General features: G+C 43.0%; 1 protein-coding gene across 1 annotated transcript in view; it reads left to right on the forward strand.

Annotated features, from left to right (window-relative positions):
- Positions 1-21,899, forward strand: part of ARMC3 (armadillo repeat containing 3) — a 69,376-nt gene that overhangs the window by 40,316 nt on the left and 7,161 nt on the right. The window contains exons 10-16 of the mRNA XM_067561709.1: positions 2,155-2,404; positions 3,620-3,756; positions 6,573-6,741; positions 8,048-8,148; positions 9,196-9,288; positions 10,996-11,088; positions 13,056-13,259. Of these exons, the coding sequence (XP_067417810.1) occupies positions 2,155-2,404; positions 3,620-3,756; positions 6,573-6,741; positions 8,048-8,148; positions 9,196-9,288; positions 10,996-11,088; positions 13,056-13,259 (1,047 nt within the window). The remainder of the gene's footprint in view (positions 1-2,154; positions 2,405-3,619; positions 3,757-6,572; positions 6,742-8,047; positions 8,149-9,195; positions 9,289-10,995; positions 11,089-13,055; positions 13,260-21,899) is intronic.

The following is a 21,899-nucleotide window of genomic DNA, read 5'->3' on the forward strand; positions in this document are numbered from 1 at the left end:
ACAGTACTAGCAGCTGTGTAAGTATAGCTATGATCACGCCTTCTATGATTACACCTATAGTGTGGACTGGTGTAATCAATTATTTTTTGTCAAGGTCCACATTTCTTGGTCAAGGTATAGTCAAGGTCCAGACTCCAGAGAAAATAATACAAAAATAATACCAATAATGATAATAATAATAAGTAAATAAAAATGTTTGCAGTACGTTCAAAAACATCTGGCAGTCTGGATTTGGCCTGCAGACTGTCTATTGACTACCCCTGGTGTGGACATATCCTAAGTAACTTGCCCAAGGTCATGTGGGAAGGCTATGGAAGAGCAAGGAGTTAAATTGAGGTCTTATAATCCTCAGGCTAGTACCCTAACCAAATCAGTGGACTGTCCTCCTTCTCCTCCCCTGCAAACCCACACTTATGTACCTGTGCAGGACTGGATATAATATGCCCCTTGGTGTTCAAGCTACTGTTAAAGCCTGATTCTGCAAGATGTTGCGTACACTCAATTCCCGTTGCCTGCTGGTATAATTTTTAGTGGGATTTCTTTCAGTCTACTCCTTCATGTTATCCTTGATTAGATTCTGGCAGCAGCAAAAACAAAGATAACAAGCTTCAGAATGTATTTTTACAAAAGTAGAACCTGGGATTGAAACTTAGGGGTCTTATGTTCTGAATGAGGTTCTGAATGAGGAGTGGAAAGATCTGCTATGCTCATATATGTTTTTATCAGTAGCTTGACACACTGGTATGGCATGAATACTTCTTGTCTACTTGATCATTCTGGTTTATGATTTTTTTACAATTGGGATAACTATCTGAGAGATTGGTATGTATTTTTGGCAAAATCCATTCACCAGATTTTTGTTATGGTTAAATGGAGATCAGCGCATCCAGATTTCTGTTATTAATATGTTGACAGCAAGTTACCAAAGCCAATAAAAAACTGTAAACTCTTCTGTTGTAGTAGTAATATAGATATGATCCTATAATGGGGAGTTTACAGTTTTTAATTAGGCTTGAGAAATAAAAATGTACTTCAATAAAGATATAAATAAGAAAGCGCAAGGAAAATTCAGATTGCCATCTGCATATTTCCTGTGTTAACAGCATTGCCAACTTTTGTTTAACAAACAGATGATCACAATGTAAAATTACTAGAAAAAGATAGTAAATGGGGCATATGCCTCCAGTCATTTGATTATAGTGATTTCTGCTAGTGTGTACTATTGGTGTAAAAGATAGCACAATCAGATGCTCCATCTCAATATGGTTCAACCATGTTCAACTGTTCCATGGTTCAGCGGTTAATTTTTTTCTGTGTGCTACATCCTAAGATGTCTCAGTGTCAGGGATTCCCTGAGTGGCATAAAGCCAGCATAGCAGTCCTCTTCCATCCCCTCTCAGTTCCCCCATCCTTTGGGCAGATGATGGTTGGGTTGGCCCACAATGTAGTTTTGAGCTGCTACATTTTAAACTATCACTCAGCTGCTAAGGCCTCTGAAGGCTCCCTTAACTTGCTGGAGATTTCTGGAGCTCAATATGTTTTGACCATGTCTCCCACCACATCCTGCCCCCAACATATGAGGGGCACTGAGAGGGGATGGAAGAGGGCTACTGTGTTGGCTTTATGCCACCCAGGGAATTATAACAGAAAAAATATAACAGTTATCGCTTTATGCGTAATAATCCCCATTTTACAGAGATAGAGGGGTTAAGGGCTTGATTTTTTCAGAGGTGCTGAGTATCTGCAGATCTCCTTGACTGGAAATGGAGTTGCAGGTGTTCAGTATCTTTGGAACTCAGGCCATAAGTCTCTTGCTCAAGGCTTCAGAAGGAATCCAGGTCTGAGCTGGAATTAGAACTCAGGAGTGTCTGGCTCTGTCATCTGTTCACACTATGCCTCCCTCAACTCCACCCAATAAATTAAATGTATTGCTGGTATCAGAGTATTTTTCAGGTTAGGTGCATTTATATACTGTAATTCAGGAGTGTATAAACAATCACTGTTGTGTTTTCTAATATTTTATTCATGTTCTTTTTGAGATAAAATATAGATTTGGTTTGTAAATATAATCCATTATATAATACATTAAGAATAAAAACATATATTTGGCTTTAAAATAATAGAGATTTCCCCCTCCCACTCCAATTTAACTAGTGCTGTTGCTGAAGCTGAAGGAATTGAGCCATTAATAAATGTCCTGAGTGCTAAGAGAGATGGGACTGTTGCTAATGCAGCTACCGTACTAACAAATATGGCCACGCAGGAGCCATTACGTCTCAGCATCCAGAGTCATGGTGTTATGAATGCAATTGTAGAACCACTACAGTCTACCAACAGCCTGGTACAAAGCAAAGTAGCACTCGCTGTGGCTGCACTTGGTTGTGACATTGATGCAAGAACTGAGGTGAGTCTTATGTTACCTTTTATCTGCTTATATTACATTTAATTTTTAAATAAAACCTGATGATTGTGTTGTGCTGACTCTGGGACCAACACAATTTAATACATCTCTGAAAAAAATCCTTCATTTTATATAAAGTAAATCATTTTGTGTCTCCTGAATAGATAAATTCTCATTCAGGTAAACTTAGTTCAGTTTGGCATGGGCACTTGGAAAAACTGAAATATGGAGGACTCTATTTAATTTCATTACTGTAGTTATACATAAACTGCATGGGCCAAGTTCACCTCTTGTGCAGCTCCACTGATTTCAGTGAGCTTTCACCTGCTATGAAATTTGACCCCCAGCATTCAGAAATATTTAAAATTAATTTATCCCCCAAACAGGATCTTCAGCTCTATTTTGCTGTTAAGAAGCTCCCCTGTTCTTTTACTATCTGCCTTCAAGGTCCTTGTGGCATAGTCATTGACCCTCTATTAAGGAGAGTTGGACATGACTATTGTAAACATAATTCACAGAGAAGATAATTAATCCTTTGGTCAATGGGACCCAGTAAGTGAACCTGTGCCTACCTATTTATCAATGGCTATGTTTTGATTCTTCTTGGACATACACACCCCATAAATTGAAAACCTTCTTAAGGGTCAAGGCAGCTAGTCAGGTCAAGAAATACGGAGCATGGACATATCCATTTATGGATATAATTATATCTGTAAATACTTAGTAGATACTTCCTCATGAAAACTGGAATGAGTGATATTTCCTTGAGTATCTGGAAGAAGTACTGGAACACGCAGGAGAAAGGGTGTTAATGAGATTATGTCATACATACAACACATAACAAATTCTTCTATTTTGTGATGTAAATTAGTTACCAGGAGGCATCAGAATTCTGAGAATGTTGTACAACTCTCCATGGCAACCTTGGAATATACATTCTGTACAATTTTTAGAATATAATCTAATATCTGACAAAGAGACCAGAGCTAAAACGAGTGTGTGCGTTGTCCCAGCCCACTCTTAAGCTTCCTCTGATATCAACCTATTTGGAGTGTGCAATAGATGCAGAGAACTTGTGTGTGGACATTCTGCCAGTCCCTTCCATCCACCTGCCTAGCTTCTCTCCAGGACTTGAGTGTTTCAAAGAGGTTTGCACAGACCTTCTTCACTGGGGTGAACATAACTCTTCATGAGCAATGTTTTTGTGTCTGTTTTTAGTTAAGAAATGCAAGTGGACTTGAGCCACTCGTTAAACTGCTACATTCTAAGAACGATGAAGTCAGAAGAAATGCCTGTTGGGCTGTTATGGTTTGTGCAACCGATGAACTAACAGCAGTTGAACTTTGCAGGCTAGGGTGAGTAGAAGTAGTGCCAAGGAGTGGAGAGGATGGTTTTGATGAAGATGCTAACAAAGCTGGCAGTTTGTATATTTATGATTTTATACCAAGTTAATTGTGCATTTCTTAAAAATAAATTAGTTTCATGATATAGAATTTATTTCAGAAGGAAAGTTATTGATTCTACATGTCAACTATACGAGAAGAAAATAGCTGGAAGTGGGGCTTTCCTACCTGAAGTTACAGAAGCATTCTAAGTATTGTTACTATGACTGAACTTAATAAAACTATGTTTAACATTAAAGATGAATTTATGTCACCAAAACTTAGGGACCACCAGGCAAAGGACATATATGATTAAGATTAGCACTCTGGGCCAAATTCAGCCCTGATGTGAGGAAGTGCAACCCTGCTGAGGTCAAGAGAATGTTTATATATTTAGATGTGTAGAAAAAAAGTGACTGTCCAGGGTTCTGAGTGCCTTTGTCATACATAAAAATGTCCTACATGTAAAATACAATCAAACACATACCAACAAAAATAAATGCAATATTCTTCCCAAACCTAGAAAGGGAAAAATACCCACCCCAACTATAAACCAAATGATGAAAACCAAACCCTAAAACTCCACCCAGAAACCAACAGGCAGTCACTGCAGCTCACATGGAACAATAGTGTAATGTCATGATGAGAAACTCTACTTAACCAATGAGATACAACATTCTGCTTGAGCTTCAGTTTCAAATTGATTTAAGGTGCAACCCCATGTAGAGTACACCACGGTAAATTTACTCTCAACATGATAATGGTACAGATCACAGCAATAAGGTTGCATTCAAATGGTTGTAGTCTCCTCACTGGACATAGATAAAAAAGCTGTTCTGATCACTTCCGATATATATTCTTCTAATAGCAGCTGGGGATGCAACAATAATCCCAGACTGCAAATTCTTGCAATGAATAAAGGGCAGATATTATCTTTGTTATATTTTCCCACTGCTGGTCCCGTACTACCAGCATTACTTCTGTCTTACTTATATTGAGCGTCAGCCAATTAGCTCTCATCCTTGTCCCATTGTCTGCCAAATGTTTGGTAAGGAAGTTGATAGCCCTGACTGGGTCAGATGAAACAGACATATAGGGCCTTATCCAAAGCCATTAAAGTTAATGAAATACTTCCATTAACCAAATAGTGTTTGGATCAGGCGCATTAAACTGAGTTTCATCAGTATACAATACTGTAACCCATGCCTCCTTCTTAAACCTTCTAACATTCCCACATTGAAGAGGGGAGTGGGGCAAGAATTCCACATCAGAGAATCATCGAGGCAAAAGAACAACTTCCCACAATTAACACCTTGAACCTCTCTGACAGGTGGGAATGAAGGTACTGACAGGCAGCTCTATTTACTCCTGCTAGGGTTCACAGGCAAGTCAACAACAGCTCATGATCAACAGTATTGAAGGCCTGTGCACTGATTGGAAAGGGCCAGGGCAATATGAAGTATCTTAGTACTGAAAGTCTTTCCCCAACCTGATAATGATAATATTAACCAAAAATAGAAGATTACTGGACAGTAGTTAGACAGCTTGTCAGCTCAAGTGCCATTTATGAGTAATGGCTGGACAACAGCTTTCCATATAAAAGTCAGCAGCCTTCCCTTCCTAAGGCAGACACTGATCATCTCCATCAACAATGCATTCAGTTTTTCCTTGGTGTTCACCACTCAGGAAGGACATAAGTCCAAAGCACAGGTTGTGGTTTGGAGAACTCCCAGTACTTCTAGTACCTCAGTGAGCATTACTGGCCTAAATTTAATCTGAGAAGTTTGTACCTACTAGATATCATTCTACACTCACAAATGCAGGCAGTTCAATCTGAATCTGCTTGCTTTTCTCTGCAGAGGCACTCAAAATTTCTTCAGCGGTTGCTACTTGTATCAGACACTGTGCAAAGACAGCTCCTGGGTTGGTCAGGCAATATACTGCTCAGATGAAATCTGCTGATCAGACCATAGAAGACTCCATGGTAGAAACAGATAAACTCTTCTTTCACACATAGCATAAGATTTCAAAAATCCTTTTTGACGCAATTGGTTAGATGCAGCCTGAGACTTCCCCCAATGGCACTCTGACCATTTTCCTTCTTGTTTCAATTGTCACAAATCATCTGTAAAGAATGGATTTGCACATATTACTTGAAGGCTGAATTTACTTACAGATCCTAAGTAAATGTAGTTGTGCTGAAACATCACAAAAATGAATGTCATGCAAGATAATTACTCTTTTATTCCTCCTCAAGGACTCTACAATCTCTGTACATCAGCACCTGAGTTAAGGAAGCTGTGCTAGGCTGCAAGGTTTATTGAAGAACCAGAACCCTTCTGTGGAATTATATATTTGGCTATTGTTACTATAAAATATACATAATATATAGTTAACTCACCAGGTCCCTATATGAGTTCATCCTAACCTTCTCTTTTCTCTACTGTTATGCTTCCATTATCCTCAAGATCTCTGACACAGTCAACATGCTTCTGACTGAGAACTAGCTAGGACACCCCTTCAGAACGTCTTAATGCTGCTACTTAACTGGCTAGAGGAATGGTTTTTCCTTTTGCATAGTAAGAAGGATGTTTTTTCCTCCAGAGACAGAATGCTGCACTGCATTCACAGCCCCCTGCTGGCCCAAAGGGCAGAGGGCTAGGATTGAAAATGAACATGTCCCCAGAATAGCAGTGCAGAGTACTACCTCTAACTGTGTAATAATTAATTAATTAGCACTAATGGATTAGTCACATTAATTGAACAACTGTTTGTATTTTGTTGAATAGTGCTTTAGACATCCTGGAAGAAATTAACCTGTCAACAGGTCGCAAAAATAATTTCAGTGAAGGAGCTCTGGACAAGCTACTTGATAACAACCTTTCCCAAAAATACAGCCAGATGGGGTACTTATCATCCAGTAATATAATTACTGATGGGTTCTATGATTATGGTCAGGTAAATTACTTAAGTATTATTTAAAAGTCTTCATTCCTTCTTCAGACAAAGTAATGGGTTTATGGCCCCTTTATGCCACCAAAACACCAAGGGGTCATAGCAGGGACCAGGATCTGATCCCTTGAATCACCTTGCTGTCTTCTCATATCCTATACTTTGCCATCTTAGTGCATTTCATCACTCTTTTGATCACCTTCTCTGGCAAATGAATTCACATCTTTTTTCATGATGTCCCCATAATTGGTATCTTCCTGCTGACCATATGTGCTTTGCAATCACTGTCTTCTTTTTCAGATCCCGTCTCAGATACTTGGTCCTCTCCTATTCTTTTTCATTACAATCTGAATAAGATTCCAGGATTGTCACTCTGAGTTTCACTCTGAAGCTTAGAGTGTCTGTTGAGTCAGTGTGAAGCAATAGAAACAGCTACAAGCATGGTTAGGAGCTCTTTTTGTTCAGAATATCACCAGATTCAGTCATCCCTGTGATTCAGAGTCTGCTACCATACCATTTTTAAGTTCAAAGCCATTTTTACTTTACTAATTATACCTGTGAAGTGTTCAGCTACAGTAAGGCATGTACCTATGCCAAGTCAAGAGTCCTTGACTATTGTGATTGTAACTCAGCCAGTCACCCCCTTACTCTGCAGTAAATTTGCATGCAACAATTCAGAGGGTGTATGAGGGAGATTGCACAAGTGATCTATAACTTGACCCAACTGCCACACCCAAGCATGGACTTTCAGCTACTAGTATAATATATTAATCTGCCATCTAAATAACTGTTGTTTTTTCACAAAAAGAACAAACACGATGTTTACATAACAAAACACATCCTCATTTCTTTTACAGTCCTCTTTCCCATAAAATGACCTTTCTAGAAGGACTAGTCCATTCTTTGTAAGTGTTGTTATATTTGTATTATATTTCAACTGGAGTCGGGTCTTCAAAAGTACCCAAGTGAGTTAGGAGCACCAGTCCTATTGAAAATCAATGGGACTTGTGATCCTATGTCACTTGGGTGCTTTTAAAAATCCCAGCCTGGATTACATGAACCCGTCTTTATTCTGAACTAGTTTTAGATTATATACTTGTAATAACAACAATTAAAAATGAAATTATTTGTAAAGCAGTTAAGTGAAGAAACTGATTTTATGTATTTTATGTAATTTTAAGTTCTCAGCTACATTCTGTTAAAGATTTGAAATCTTAAATAACTCTTTTTAACCTTAATGTTTCAAAATAAGCTTTTTCATTCACCTTTAATAGACTAAAATATCTTCTCTTTTATTCTGATTTTCCTCTAGGTAAAGCCTGGAGTGAAACTTTTGTCTTTGGAGGAACTGAGCACACAAGAGCTTAATGATCATCGTGCTATAATTTTAGTTAATGCTAAATCACCAGAAGTGTGAGTTACATTTGCTTTGGAATGATTACATTTCATTAAAATAACTTGCCTTTTTCCTTCTGCATTCTCAGAGCCCAACACTACTGCAACTTTGACCTTCTATTGTTAGTGAGATCTAAGTTAACCTTAACATTATGCTTCCACTTTCAGGAGCCAAAGGTTTTGCATTTTATAAATTAAGAATTTTGATAGTTTTTTCTTTAAACAGAACAGAACTGTTCAGTTGAGTTGGTTACATTAAAAAAGCAAGCCATGAGAGCTTCTCAATTTAGCATCCTTTGACTCCGATTCTCCAAAAAATTTAGGAGAGCATAGCATCTGCATCAATTACAAGGCTCTCCAAGCTAAGTACCTGTCTTGGAATTGCAATGAAGCCCATGAATTTGCTGAACTTCTTTCTCGATTAAATTCATGAGGTTTAAAGCAGTATATCCACAAAGGCAAGAAACAGCCAACCCTCATACTGTTTGATGGCCTTCTCCATTTGTGGTACAGTAATAACAAGAATTGATGTCTGGCTCTTTCCTACTTAAGTTAAAGCCCACCTAACAAACCCATTACATTTGAAGTCAGGAAATTGATACTCTATTTGTTTGACTGGAAATCATTTAATCTAAACAGTCTCCCAGATAAGAAAAGGCTCTGTCAATATTTTGTAAATCCCAAACCCTCCTCTCTGTTGTCATCACATCTATTAGTTGATCTCCATTATCATCAATTTACCTTTTTAACTTGTACATGGTATCATAAAGATCTTTCAGATTGCCGATTGCAACCTCAACCTCAGTGCTCTTTGCAGGTCCCTAATTCTATCAGATAGTCTTTCTTTGTTTTTCTTGTCACAGCCCCTTGCCCTGGTGGCACCCTGGAGTCAGTATACTGTCCAGTTTTCTTTATGTGGGTACTGGACTTTTCACTACTTAGTAACTAATCCAGATCACTAATTAGTATTTTATTTCTCATAAAAATAAAACTTGCTGTGCTTTGAAGGTAGAACAACTCTATTGAACTATTATAACAGTGTAAAAATATCTTGTGTCATTTCAGTGCCCTCAGTGCAGAGGAAAAATCACAAGATCCATATTATGGACGAACCCCATCTTCCTCCTCTTTTAGAAAAAGTAGTAAGGAAAGAGCAAGGTATGACCTGTGGTTTTAATAACAATCATTGCACTGTGATTATGCAAACAATCACAGTTTCAGGGTAACTGCACCTTTATCCCCCCAATCATGGCACACTCCAGAAGTGCCCAATCAGGTCTCAGGTCTCCAGCCATCACCTGTCTCTAGATAGAGACCTTTGTCCCACTTCTCCCTGACTGGGTGAATTAAGGCTGCATTGTCCCTACCTTACACTGTAATATCCCCAGCAAGCCAGTCTGCCTAATGGCCAGCAGCACCTGTGCTTTTACATTTTGATGGCTATGAACAGTGTGTTGCCGGCAGTTACAAGTTAGCACACAGCTCTTTCTAAGAAGGGACATTTATTCTTAAGGTAAAAGCCTTACAGAGAAAAGTTAAAAGTTAAACAGAGCTCTTCTTCAGGTCTTGCATATACCTGAAGAAGAGCTTTGTGTAAACTTGAAAGTTTGTCTCTCTCACCAACAGAAGTTGGTCCAATAAAAGATATTACCTCATTCACCTTGTCTCTCTAATATCCTGGGACCAACCCAGCTACAACAACATTGCATATCTATCTAATCTATCATTGCATATTTATCTATCTATCTTATATGTCCTCCAGTACCATTGTATCTGAACACTTTATAATCTTAAATGTGTTTATCGTCACAACACCCTGTGGGGTAGGGAAGTGCTATTATGCCATTTTACAGATGGGGAACTGAGATACAGAGAAACTAAGGGTAAAAATTTCAAAAGTGACTTAGGTACTATAGATCCAAGACCTATTGACTTTCAGTTGTGCCTAAATCACTTTTGAAAATGAGACTTAGGGCAAAAATTTAAAAAAGCACCCAAGTGTCTTAGGAACCCGAATGACTTGCCCAATAACACACAAGAAATCTGTGGCAGAGAAGGGAATTGTCTCTGTCCTTTTCTTTATCTCTTACATAAATTTCATTCCTGCCTGGGTTGGGGCCCAGTCAATTCCCTGTGGAGTTGCATGGCTGGTATGGAGAGGGACTCTGTCCTCTGTGCTCCATTGCTATTACCTATGTTGCTTTGAACACACAGTTCTGATCAATGAAGAGTGTAGCACAGACTGTCAGCCAGGAGAAGCAATTCCCTGCTGAATTTCTTCCTTCTCTGACTTTGAATGGAGGGAGATAGAAGAATAACTTTGCTGCTTTCCCTCCCTGGTAGAAGGTGGAGGTTTCTACAATGCCCCCAGAAGCAGAAATATCCCTTCTGGTTCCTCTTTGCTGTGAGGAGGGAGAGAGAGGAACCATAGTTTAGAGGCAGCAATTTGACAGCTGAAGTCCCCTACTTCCCAGAGACCAGGAAGATGTGCCTGCATCCTGCTTGCCTGCTAAGGTTAAGGTGCCTTGTGAATATAGGTGTAAGGGTTGAGAATAGCTGAGGCACCTTTGTACAGATGACTTCCTGCAGCAGTGCATGGATCATGAGATCAGAAAGAAATGGATGTTGGTGAGGGATACATGGAAAGAGAAGACATTGGAAAGTAGTAGAGATTGAGTGGTTGGGGTAGAGGTTTTCTTGGAGTTCATCCACAAATCATAGCACCTCTACATACTATGTAGGCATTTTATTGTTGGAGACGGTGATTCTTAATGTTGCCTATGTGCTGCTTTGTGTGTGTGTAAATTGAAATTTACTGTAAGAAAATTAAAGAAGATTTGGGAAACTACTTTGTAATTTCAATAGTGCAGTGGTATCTCCTGTGGAGGAAAAACAAGAATCTTCTGGACGATCTCCCTCTTCGCTCAGCAAAAGCAGCACTAGAGAGAAAGGCTCAAGGTATTATAATTTGGACGAAGTATTTTAATTTAGTGTTAAAATGCAAACTATTGACAGATAATAATTATCGACTATTAAAAGCCAAGAACCTGATTCTCAGGTCTGGCTGAGTTCTGCTTGTGCAGAACCCAAGGTAGGATTCAAAGATGGCTGTACCTCCATGGGGAAGAACAATCTACTAGTAGACAGCTCTTTAATCTAGCAGACAAAAATATAACAAGACCCAAGGGCTGGGAGCTGAAGCTAGACAAATCCAGGCTAGATATAAGTCAGACATTTTTAACAGTGGGGACAATTAACCATTGGGACAATTTAACTAGAGAGGTGGTGAATTTTATGGCACAGCAAGGATTGTCTTTCTAAAAGATATGCTCTATCTCACCCAGACATTATGGGCTAGATGCAAGAACTACTGAGTGAAAATCTATGGTCTGTGCCATACAAGAGGTCAGACTAGATGTTCAGAATGGTCCCTTGCGGCCTTAAAATCTCTGAGGTGGACTACCAGTTAAAACCATAATTCTTAATAAGGCACAAGAAAAATACTCAAAGCTTTCTGAAGACAGGATTCCTTGAATAAGGCTAGTGGTACTGTACACATCTAATTATTCTGCCCAATGCATTCTATCCCAAGAATGCAGAAATTTGTTAATTTTTACAACTTTATTAATAATTCTAAAGGTATAAAATAATTAGGGTCTGTCTTGAGTCCATGTTGTTTTTTCATTGTTTCTTTTTTTCTTCAAAAGTCCCTGGGATACTGGAAATTTAAAAAGTAAGCCAGAATTGCTCATTTGCTGGAGTTACTAGAGATAGGGAAAATTAGTATGTTTGGCTGGATTTTCGAGTTTGCTTCTGATTAAGTTGAATTATGAGTAACTGGCCTTTGAGATGGGAGTTCAAGTTGTGCATCCCTCAGGTTTCAAATTCTTTGAAGAAATGCTTGATGGTTACAAGATGTGGGGTCTTTTGTATTTTTGTAAGTAAATGAAGTGTTCTACAGTATGTAGTAGTGTCTTTTGAAACTATATTTATGAAGTTTGTCTGGAATTTTGTAATCTGGAATTTTGTACAGTTGACATGTGTCATCTTATTTTATTGTCCTCTTGATGATTTAGTATGATTCTGATGTACAGTTTTGTCTACAAGTGCTCACGCTGCCTGTAAAGGTGTTAAATGTGTGTTCCTGACACTTTTGGAAATATGTTTAGATGACATCTCCAATAATAGATAGATTTTTATAGTTGCCACATAGAAAAGTATATAAATTTCACAAGTTTATCTGGTTTAAACTAATCTTTAGTTTACATTTGTGCTAGAATTTTGTGTTTGCCAATCATGATCATATGCATTTCTCAAATCATAAGCTCCTGTGAAAAATGCATAATGTGTCATGAATAACCAATAAATACATAAACTTCCTATGAAATCTTAATATAGTAGTTGAGGTTTGTAGTATCTTGCTTTGTATTACCTGCTCAACCATTTTGTTGATTCTGTTTTTGTTTGAAGTCCCAGACTTCTTTCAAGTGAAAACTTTGTAGGACTCATGGGAGTTGTTTTGTTTATAAACTACCAACATTATATAGGACCAAATTCTGTTTCTATTTTCAAATTGGGAATTCTTTCCACTACAGATCTAGAAGTACAAACAACCCTTCTGAGGAGAGGTATACTGGTGTCATTGCATTTGTCTGATCAGGGGTTATGCAGCACAGACATGCAGACAATGCCACTTGGTCCCTAAGCCCTTCCTCAAGAACACATTTCATAAGTAGTGTCCACAGGTCCTATGAAACAGCCTCTTTGTGGATTTGGAAGCACTCAGAATCAGGAAAGGAAACTTCCCATGCTCCTCTAACAAAAATCAGGTTTCCTGACATATCTCTATACAGAACCATGTAGCTGCAATTTGACCCTGAGAGATTACAGCATTCTAAATAAACATCCATTATTTTCTATTTAAGAAAAGGGAAAGGAAAAAAAGAAGAAGAAAAACCAAAAGAAGAAGAAGAGTTGCAAGCAATGCCAAAAGTCCAGCAGGAATTAATTCTTGAAAAGTTACCGTGGCTACCACCATTTGACTCCATTTTACTGGATTACATTACTGATGCTTCCAAAACAATTCTTCCACTAACTACTGCCAAAGAACAGGTTGTGGCACTTGCACAGTGAGTACTGTATTGTGTCTGAGACAAAATACAAATAAGTAGAGTTGATTGGGAAACACTTTTCCCACCCCAGGAAAATGTTTGAGAATTTGAAAACTTTTCCCATCCCACATTGGGACAAAAAGTCAAAATGTCAAATAACTTTTGTGAATCACCAATCTGAAAAAAAAGTTCAGTTATTTCGTTTCAGTTATTTTAAAATGTTTCATTTAGATTTTTGCCCTTTTTTCTTTAAAACTTTTTTACTATAAGAAGTTTAAATTTATGGATAAAATGTTGTATAGAACCAAAGAAATGGAATTTTTCATTTTGAAAATGTCAAAATGGGGCCTAACCAGGGCCATCCCTCTCTGTAGCACCCCAGAGACCCAGAACAATGTAGGGGAGCCCCCACATAGTCTGGGGAAACTGGGACCCAGATGGTGCTTCCCGTCCCGCACCGTGTGGCCTTGGGGAAGAACTGCAGAGAGGAACCTGCCAGAGACTCCAGTCGGAAGGCACAGACACAGCCAAAACAGGGCCCTCTGGTCATTCAGAGAATGTTCTACGGTTTTGATTGGATTTTCTCTGCCCTGTGCTGATTGGCTGTTTGCTCCAATTCCTCCCTCTTCCTCACAGTCTCTTCACCTCAGCTGCCTTCCACAACTGCCCCTCTTACTATCGTCTCCCCTGCTTTGTCCCCTTCATCCAGTGGCATTGGAACAACTTTTATAGTGGGGGTGCTGAAAGCTCTTGAACAAAACTGTAAACGCTGTATTTGATGGAAATCACTTCAAGCCAGGGAATGCTGCCGCACCCCCAGCAGTCCTAGTTCCAGCACCCCTGCGCTTATCCCCTTTCAATGTCCCTTCTTCCTTCTCTTTTCTTTCCATTTATTTTATCCTCCCTAACTAAACTTAGTTAAATGAACAGAAAATAGAGTTAACAGGACTGTTACAAGGTGGCTTGCTCTTGGGCTGCCGAGCCCGCGGCCAATCCAACCCTGATTACAGAATGAGCCCTACCTAAACGGAATCGGGTGATTTCCTACAAAGAACCGAAGGTGGCTGTAGTAGTGGAGAAACTCAGGAGGCTGTAGTGAGACTGCAGAGAGTGAGGACCTGTCTGTACTTGAAACACTACAGTGGCATAGCAGCTGTGCTTCAGTGCAGACATTACTTATGCTGATGGGAGGGGTAGCCTGAGAGGTGGTAGGTAGGTCAATGGAAGAATTCTTCCGTTGACCTAGCTCTGTTTACACGTGGGGTTAGGTCAGCTTAATTGCATCAGTCAGACGTGTGGGCATAGCTGGGTCAACCTACCTTTTTAGTGTAGACCAGGCCTGAGGGTATGTCTACACTTAGGCCTGGTCCACACTAAAAAGTTAGGTCGACCCAGCTACCTCTCTCAGGGGTGTGAAAAAAACACACTCCTCAGCAATGTAGTTAAGCCATCCTAACCCTCCGTGTAGACAGCACTATGTCAACAGAAGAATTCTTACATCAACCTAGCTGCCACCTCTTGGGGAGTTGGATTACCTATGCTGATAGGAGAACCCCTGGCATAGATAGTGTCTACACAGAAGTACTATAGCAGCACAGCTGCAGCACTGCACTTGTGATGCTGTAGCCATTTAAGTGTAGCTATATCTTCAGGTAGTAAGGAGTCTGACCAGACCAGGGGAATTTGGGCTGTACCTAGCTGAAGGCTGAAGGGTGTTTAGTTTTGAACTTTAAGTTAATAAATCTGACCCTAAAGAGGGCTGTTGTGAATGGACTGAAAAAATCCTGTATGGATTTTACATGGGGGTCCAAGAAGGGAAATTGAGGTGAGGGCCTGTTTGCAGGGCTGACCTTAGAGGCCACCAGCAGGTGCTGTGAGACAGCCACTCGTCTAGACTGACATTTGCTACCATTACTTACTTCAGTCTGCTTGTGTGTTAGACACCTTCCCCCAACTTGTGTGTGTTTTAAGCCAGGTCTACTCTACAGGCCTATATCAGTATAACTACGTTGCCCAAGGATGTGAAAAAGTTTGACAAGACATGTATTCATCTCTGTTCAGCCTGAGTCTGAACATTTACACCGCAATTTTAGAGCCCCATAGCCCAAGCCCCATGAGTCTGAGTCAGCTGACAAGGGCCAGCCACAGGTATTTAATTGCAGTGTAGATATAAGCTATGTACAATTCTTCCTGGTTGCAGTGTTCAGGGATTCTTGTGGAGGTGCAATAGACAATTGAGGATCTCCTCTTCGAGGGCGTGCTTGTTTTAATCTAAAACAATTGAGGCTTTGCATACCCTGAAGGATGCGAGAGTGGTTCTGAAGCCCTTGGGCCTCTATACTCCAGTGATGAGGAGGACAAAATATTGTCCTCAATACTAGCCTAGACTGTGGTATTACCCCTTCCGTCAGCCTGACGGAAATCTAAGAGGAGACAAAGGTCACAGAGGAGAAAATTGATGGTTTCTACTTCCTTGGTCTCCATCTATATATCCCGAGGCCTCAAAGCAATGAATTTGACTCAGAAGTAGAAGACAGCATATTGCCCGGCCTGAATCTCACTCGCTCTTCCCCTCCTTTGTGGGACAGGTTATCTAATTTCCCACATGTCTGGCAATTTGTCACCTCAGACAAATGGGTGCTAAGCATGGTGGAATTGGGATATACCCTGCTCTTCTTTTCTATCCCTCCCTGCCACCCCCCTATCTGGTCCCTCTTCAGGGACACCTCTCACAAGTTTGTACTAAGACAAGTGCATATCCTATGTTCTTTGGGAGCCACAGAGGAAGTGCCTCTTCTACATCAGGGCAGGGGGGATTATTTCCATTGTATTCTAATACCCAAGGCCAAAGGGAGTCTCAGACCCATCCTAGACCTTTGAAAGCTGAACAAATATGTCAAGAAGATAATATTCTGGATGGTATACCGGGCTATGATTATTCCTTTCCTAGATCCAGGAGACTGGTATGCTGCCCTCGACTTACAGGATGCTTACTTCCATGTGGTGATCCATCCTGGCCACAGAAAATTTCTGAGGTTCATGGTAGATGATCATGATCAATTCACCACCCTGCCATTCAGACCTTCACTGTCACAGAGGGTTTCTACCAAGTGCATGGCAGTAGTGGTGACCTGCCTCCACAAAAGAGACATCCATGTGTATCATTACCTGCCTCAGCCATGGTGTGGGGAGTGCATATGGGTGACCTTCAGGCTCATGGCTTGTGAACTGCCCACAAGGCCAGCTTACACATAAATATACTTGAGTTGTGCATAATATTCTCTGTGTGTCAGCAGTTCCTGCCTGACATTCAAGGCAAAACTCTCCAGATACTCAGTGACAACATGACAGTGAGGTTTTATGTGAAAAAGAAGGAGGTGCCAGGTCAGACATTCTCTGTCAGGAGGCTGTGGAATTGTGGAATTGGTGCATTCGGAGCTTGGTCACTCTCAAAGTGTCTTATATGAGCAGATCCTTCCACCACAAATGGTATCTCAATACAAACATTCTAGCTTGGATGTTCTTCATAGAAGGCTTTCCATCAGTGAATCTGTTCGTGACTCAGCAGAACAAGAAGTGTCCCCAGTTCTGTTCCAGGGCTGGTCACAGTCCAGGTCACAGTCCATGCATTTTCCTGTTTCTGTGGGACAAGGACCCGCTCTTTGCAGATCACCAGTACCCCTGATTCCCATGGTCATTATCAAACTCAAGCAAGATCATGGCAGAATGATCCTCATAGCTCCAACCTGGTGGAGAGAGATTTGGTATTCAGACCTCCACAAAGTCTGCACTCAAGAACCCTTGCTGTTACCGATAACAAAATTCCTCAGAACATAGACCATGGCCAGGTGCTGCATCTGAATCCTCTAGTATTTCACCTCACAATATGGTTGATCTGTGATTAAATGCAGAGGAGACACATTGCTCAGCAGTGGTCTAGTATGTTCTCCTTAATAGCAGAAAACCTTCCACAAAAGCTACTTACCTGAGCAGGAAGCATTTCACCATCTGAGCAGCCTCCCACAACATCACCAACTCAGACTAAAATTCAAACAATTCTGGACTATCTTTTGCTCCTTAAGGAGCCAGGTCTATCCCACAGCTCCATTAGGGTGCATTTCCCATCCTGGCATTTCACGCTTTGTAATGAGGCTGTCTGGCCTCCCTCTGAGTCAGAGGGAGAGGAGCCACCCTTCCTACCCAAGTGGGCAGGCTGAACCAACATCACCTCTCTCATTGGAAGTGGGTAAATGGGACAGGAAGTATAAAAGGCAGGACCTCCAGCTCAGTTGTGGCTGAGACAGCAAGGGAGACAGACACATCTGGCTCGCTCCAGGCTGCTGCCTTTGCTGACAATCCCAGAGGTGCCCTGCCTGCCAGGGAGCCTGTGTACCTGCTCTGCCCCACCTAAGGGCCAGAGACTACTGACTGCATACTTGCTCTGCCCCACCTGGGAGCCGGAGCTATAGACTGCTTAGTCGCTCTACCCTGCCTGAGGGCCAGAGCTCCTCAAACTGCCTATTGGTTAGCTCCCTCCGTCAAGAGACAATGACACAGTGAGGAGGTGCGACCTTCCTCCAACCCAGAGGGGGGAGGGTTGACTAACACCCAACTACACTTAGTGGAGAATACGGGCAGCTCGATCCCACCTCTGCGAGCAGAGGCCCTAGCCAATTCATGCCTGACTGTTCTGGTAGTCACCATGGATTTGAATAAACAAGTTCCTGTCTGAGAATCAGCAGTAGGAACAAGTGGCCCAGCTACAGCAGCTGCAACAATTGGTCCAACAGCTGAGGACTCAACAGCAGCAGCTCTTCCACGAGCTGAGAACTCAAAACCATGAACAGCAGCAGCAGCGCCTCCAGCACTTGGCGGCCATGCTGCTTTGTGCTAGTGGGGTTCAGCCTGACAGAGCACCCGGCCCCTCCATGCCAGTGTAACTGACCAAGATGGGGCCTGAAGATGACCTTGAGGCCTGCCTATCTTGTTACCTTTGAGTGGGTTGCAATGGTCGCGGGGTGGCCACCCAGTCAATGGGCCATCCTCCTGGCCATGTACCCGACGGGGACAGCTCAAACTACTAGGACCTGTCAAACGATGAAGCTCGGGATTATGGACAAGTGAAGGCAGCCATCTTGGAGGCCCTGGTTGTTAGCCCAGAGACCTTCTGACAATGGTTCCAGGGAAAAGTCTAACCATCAGGCACCCGGACCCAGCTCATGGCACAGGAGCTGAAGGACACCTGCTGGTGGGTTGCAATCGGTGCGGTGGTCTGCAAGTGATGTTGCTGGACAAGTCACGCTAGAGCAGTTTGTGCACATCCTCCCACCCCGAGTGAGGGCCTGGGTCCTCCAGTACCGGCTGATGACTCTGAATGTGGCAGTCGCCTTGATGGAGGACTTCCTGGCCCGCAAAACCCAGTGGGACCGGTAGTCCAGGCCCCACACCCAGGACCAGACCACCCCAGCACCGAAAAGAAGGCTGGGCCCAGAACTGAAGGCTACACCAGAACCCGCAGATCCAGGGTCTGACCAGATGATGTGCCAAGGAGACCCGACCCACACTCCAACAGGCATTTAGGTGCTCTGACCAGAAGGCCAAGGGATCGCTCCCAGATTTGCATCCCTACCCAGCGGGGATCCTGTCCCAGGCAGAACTCCCAGAAGTGGAGCCCTGTTTCTCCTGTGGTAGGTTCAGACATCTGCAACAAGTTTGTCCTGAGATGGACTGTAGCTTCATCCAAGTCCGTGAGGGGCAGGCCCACTTCCGCAAGCAACCAGCCACCAAGATCCTGATCCTGATGGTGGTCAGTGAACACCCAACCCTTGCCCTCATTGACTTTGGCTTGAGCCAGATGCTGGTCCACCAACATCTGGCCTCCTCAGCAGACCCCTACTTTGAAGTGATCCACCTACAGTGTGTCCACAGGGACCTGAAGCCCTATCCCAGTACCTGGGTCCTGCTAACCATGAGTGGGTGACCCAACAGATGATGGTGGGACTAACATTTAGACTTGCCTACCCCATAATCCTGGGAAGGGACTGGCCAGATTTCACGGAAGTCTTGTACACCGCGAACCTGAGGAACCCCCTGATCCCAATGGCCTTGGAGGTAGGCGACCTTGAAGGCAGAGCGGGGTCAGGGGAGGACCAGGATCCTGGTGGCCCTGGGGAAGAAACTTGGGAACCCCCATCAAGGTATGCGGAGAACTCCACCCTGACCGCTGACTTTAGCTGGGATCAAAGCGTGGACCCCACACTCAGCCAAGCATATGAGCAGTTGGTGGTGGTCAATGGAAAAATAACGGATCCTCAACAAGGAAACTAGTGGCCCTGCTTCGAATTAACTAATGACCACCTCTACCATGTGGTCTGAAACCCCCAAACCAAAGAGCCTCAGTCCCAGCTGGTGGTCCCCAGGTGTCATCGTTGGGCTGTGTTGAAGCTAGCCCATGATGTGCCTGCAGCAGGCCGCCTGGGACACGAGAAGAATCTTGCACAAGTCCTGACATATTTCTTTTGGCCCATTTAACATCAGGAGGTTAAAAACTACTGCAATTCTTGCCCAGAGTGCCAGCTGGTGGCCCCAGCACAGGTTCCCAAGTTCCCCTGATTCCGTTGCCAGTGATGGAGCTTCCCTTCGAGCAGGTTGCCATGGACCTTGTGGGACCCCTCTTGAAAAGTGCCACAGGGTTCCAGTACATGCTCGTTGTCATAAACTATGCCACCAGGTTCCCTGAAGCTGTCCTATTGCAAAGCATCATGGCCCGGATGATTCTAGGGGAACTCCTAAAAATCTTCGCTTGGGTCGGTCTACCTCGAGAAATATTCACCGACTAGGGCACCAACTGCTCCAGCTGGGGTGTGGACTCTAAGGGGTTAAACAATTGTGCATGTCCGTCTACCATCCCAGACCAAAGGGTTTGTTAAGTGCTTTAATCGGATCATGAAGGGGATGATGCGCAAATTCCCCGCAGAGGAGCTGCGCCAGTGGGATCAGCTGATTCCGCCCTTGTTACTGGCAGTCAGAGAGGTACTTCAGTCCTCGACAAAGTTCTCCCCATTTGAGTTACTTTATGGGCACTGGCCATGAGAATTACTAGACCTGATGAGTGAGACCTGGGAACAGTTGCTGTCTCCAATGCAGGGACTCTTGCTGTATGTCCTCCAACTCCAGGAACATCTGACCCAGGCTGGGACCCTAGCGAGGGAGAACCAAAGGGCCGCAGAGGGGGCTCAAGAGCAAACCTATAACCGGGAAGCACAGTCCCGAACCTTTGAACCAGGTGACCTGGTCTTGCTCCTTCTGCCCTCTTCTGAGTCCAAACTACTGGCCCAATGGCAGGGGCCATATGACGTAATCTAGAGAGTTGGGCTGGTAATGTACGAGATTCGCCAGCCCAACCAGCAGAAGAAGAAACAACAGTACTGAACAACAACCTCCTGAAGTCATGGCAAAAACGGGAGGGTCTACAGATTACCTCCTAGTCCTACATAACTACAATGATTATGCCGCTGTGTGCCTGAATGATGTAGTGATAGACAGCCGGCACTAGGAAGACCATCTCAACCAGGTGGCTGCCATGTTGTGGATCTTGCGGGAGGCAGACCTACCCTCCAACTCCAAGAAGTGTCAGATTGAATAGCAAGAGACAATCTATCTTGGGTACACATTGGGTCAAGGACAGGTATGTCCACTCATTGGAAAAGTCCAGGCTTTGAATGCCTGCCAATCAATCATGAAACGACAGGTATGTCAGTTTTTGGGTCTAGCTGGTTGCTACCAATGGTTCATATAATAGTTTGCCACTATTGTGGCCCCCCACAACTGACCTCCTAACTAAAGACAGTCCATGACACATACGCTGAACTACGAAGTGCAAGGAAGCCTTCCAGACCTTCAAGACTTGGCTGTCAGGAACCAGTGCTATACAGTCCTGACTTTACTCGGGATTTCATCCTTCAGACAGATGCCTCTGAGGTTGACTCGGGACTGTCCTTTTTCAGGAGATCGGTGGGTAAGATCCCCCAGCTATATATCAGCTGAAAGTTATTCCCTCATGAACAGAATTACTCTGTCATCGAGAAAGAGTCCCTTGCTGGCAAGTGGGCTGCCAACACTCTCGGATATTACCTCCTTGGTGCACCCTTCATGCTGATTACCGACCATGCCCCTTGAGATGCCTGAACTAGATGAAGAGCATCAATTCCAGACTCATGTGTTGGTACCTCACACTACAGCGCTATGTCTTTACTGTTCGGTACCAAGCAGGCGAAGACCATGCCAATGCCGACTTTCTGTCTCACCTAGGGGAGCTGGAAGACACCAGCCCTCAGGACTGGGAGCTGAACTTGAGGAGGTGTGTAATGAGGTGGTGTGGCATTTCTCTGAGCCAGAGGGGGAGGAGCCACCCTCCTTACCCAAGTGGACAGAGCTGGACCAACCTTGCCCCTCCCACAGGAAGTAGGTAGGTGGGATAGGAAGTATAAAAGGCAGGGCCTCCAGCTCAGTTGTGGCCAAGACAGCGAGGGAGACGGACACATCTGGCTCGCTCCAGGCTGCTCCCTTTGCTGACGAGCCCAGAGATGCCCTACCCACTGGGGAGCCTGTGCCACTGAGACTGTCGTTGGCCACCTACCCTGGGGTAACCAAGGATGT

Source organism: Emydura macquarii, unplaced genomic scaffold (genome assembly GCF_026122565.2).
Source record: "Emydura macquarii macquarii isolate MOO-44397 ecotype Brisbane River unplaced genomic scaffold, CSIRO-AGI_Emac_v2 contig_2422, whole genome shotgun sequence".
NCBI classification, from domain to species: domain Eukaryota; kingdom Metazoa; phylum Chordata; order Testudines; family Chelidae; genus Emydura; species Emydura macquarii.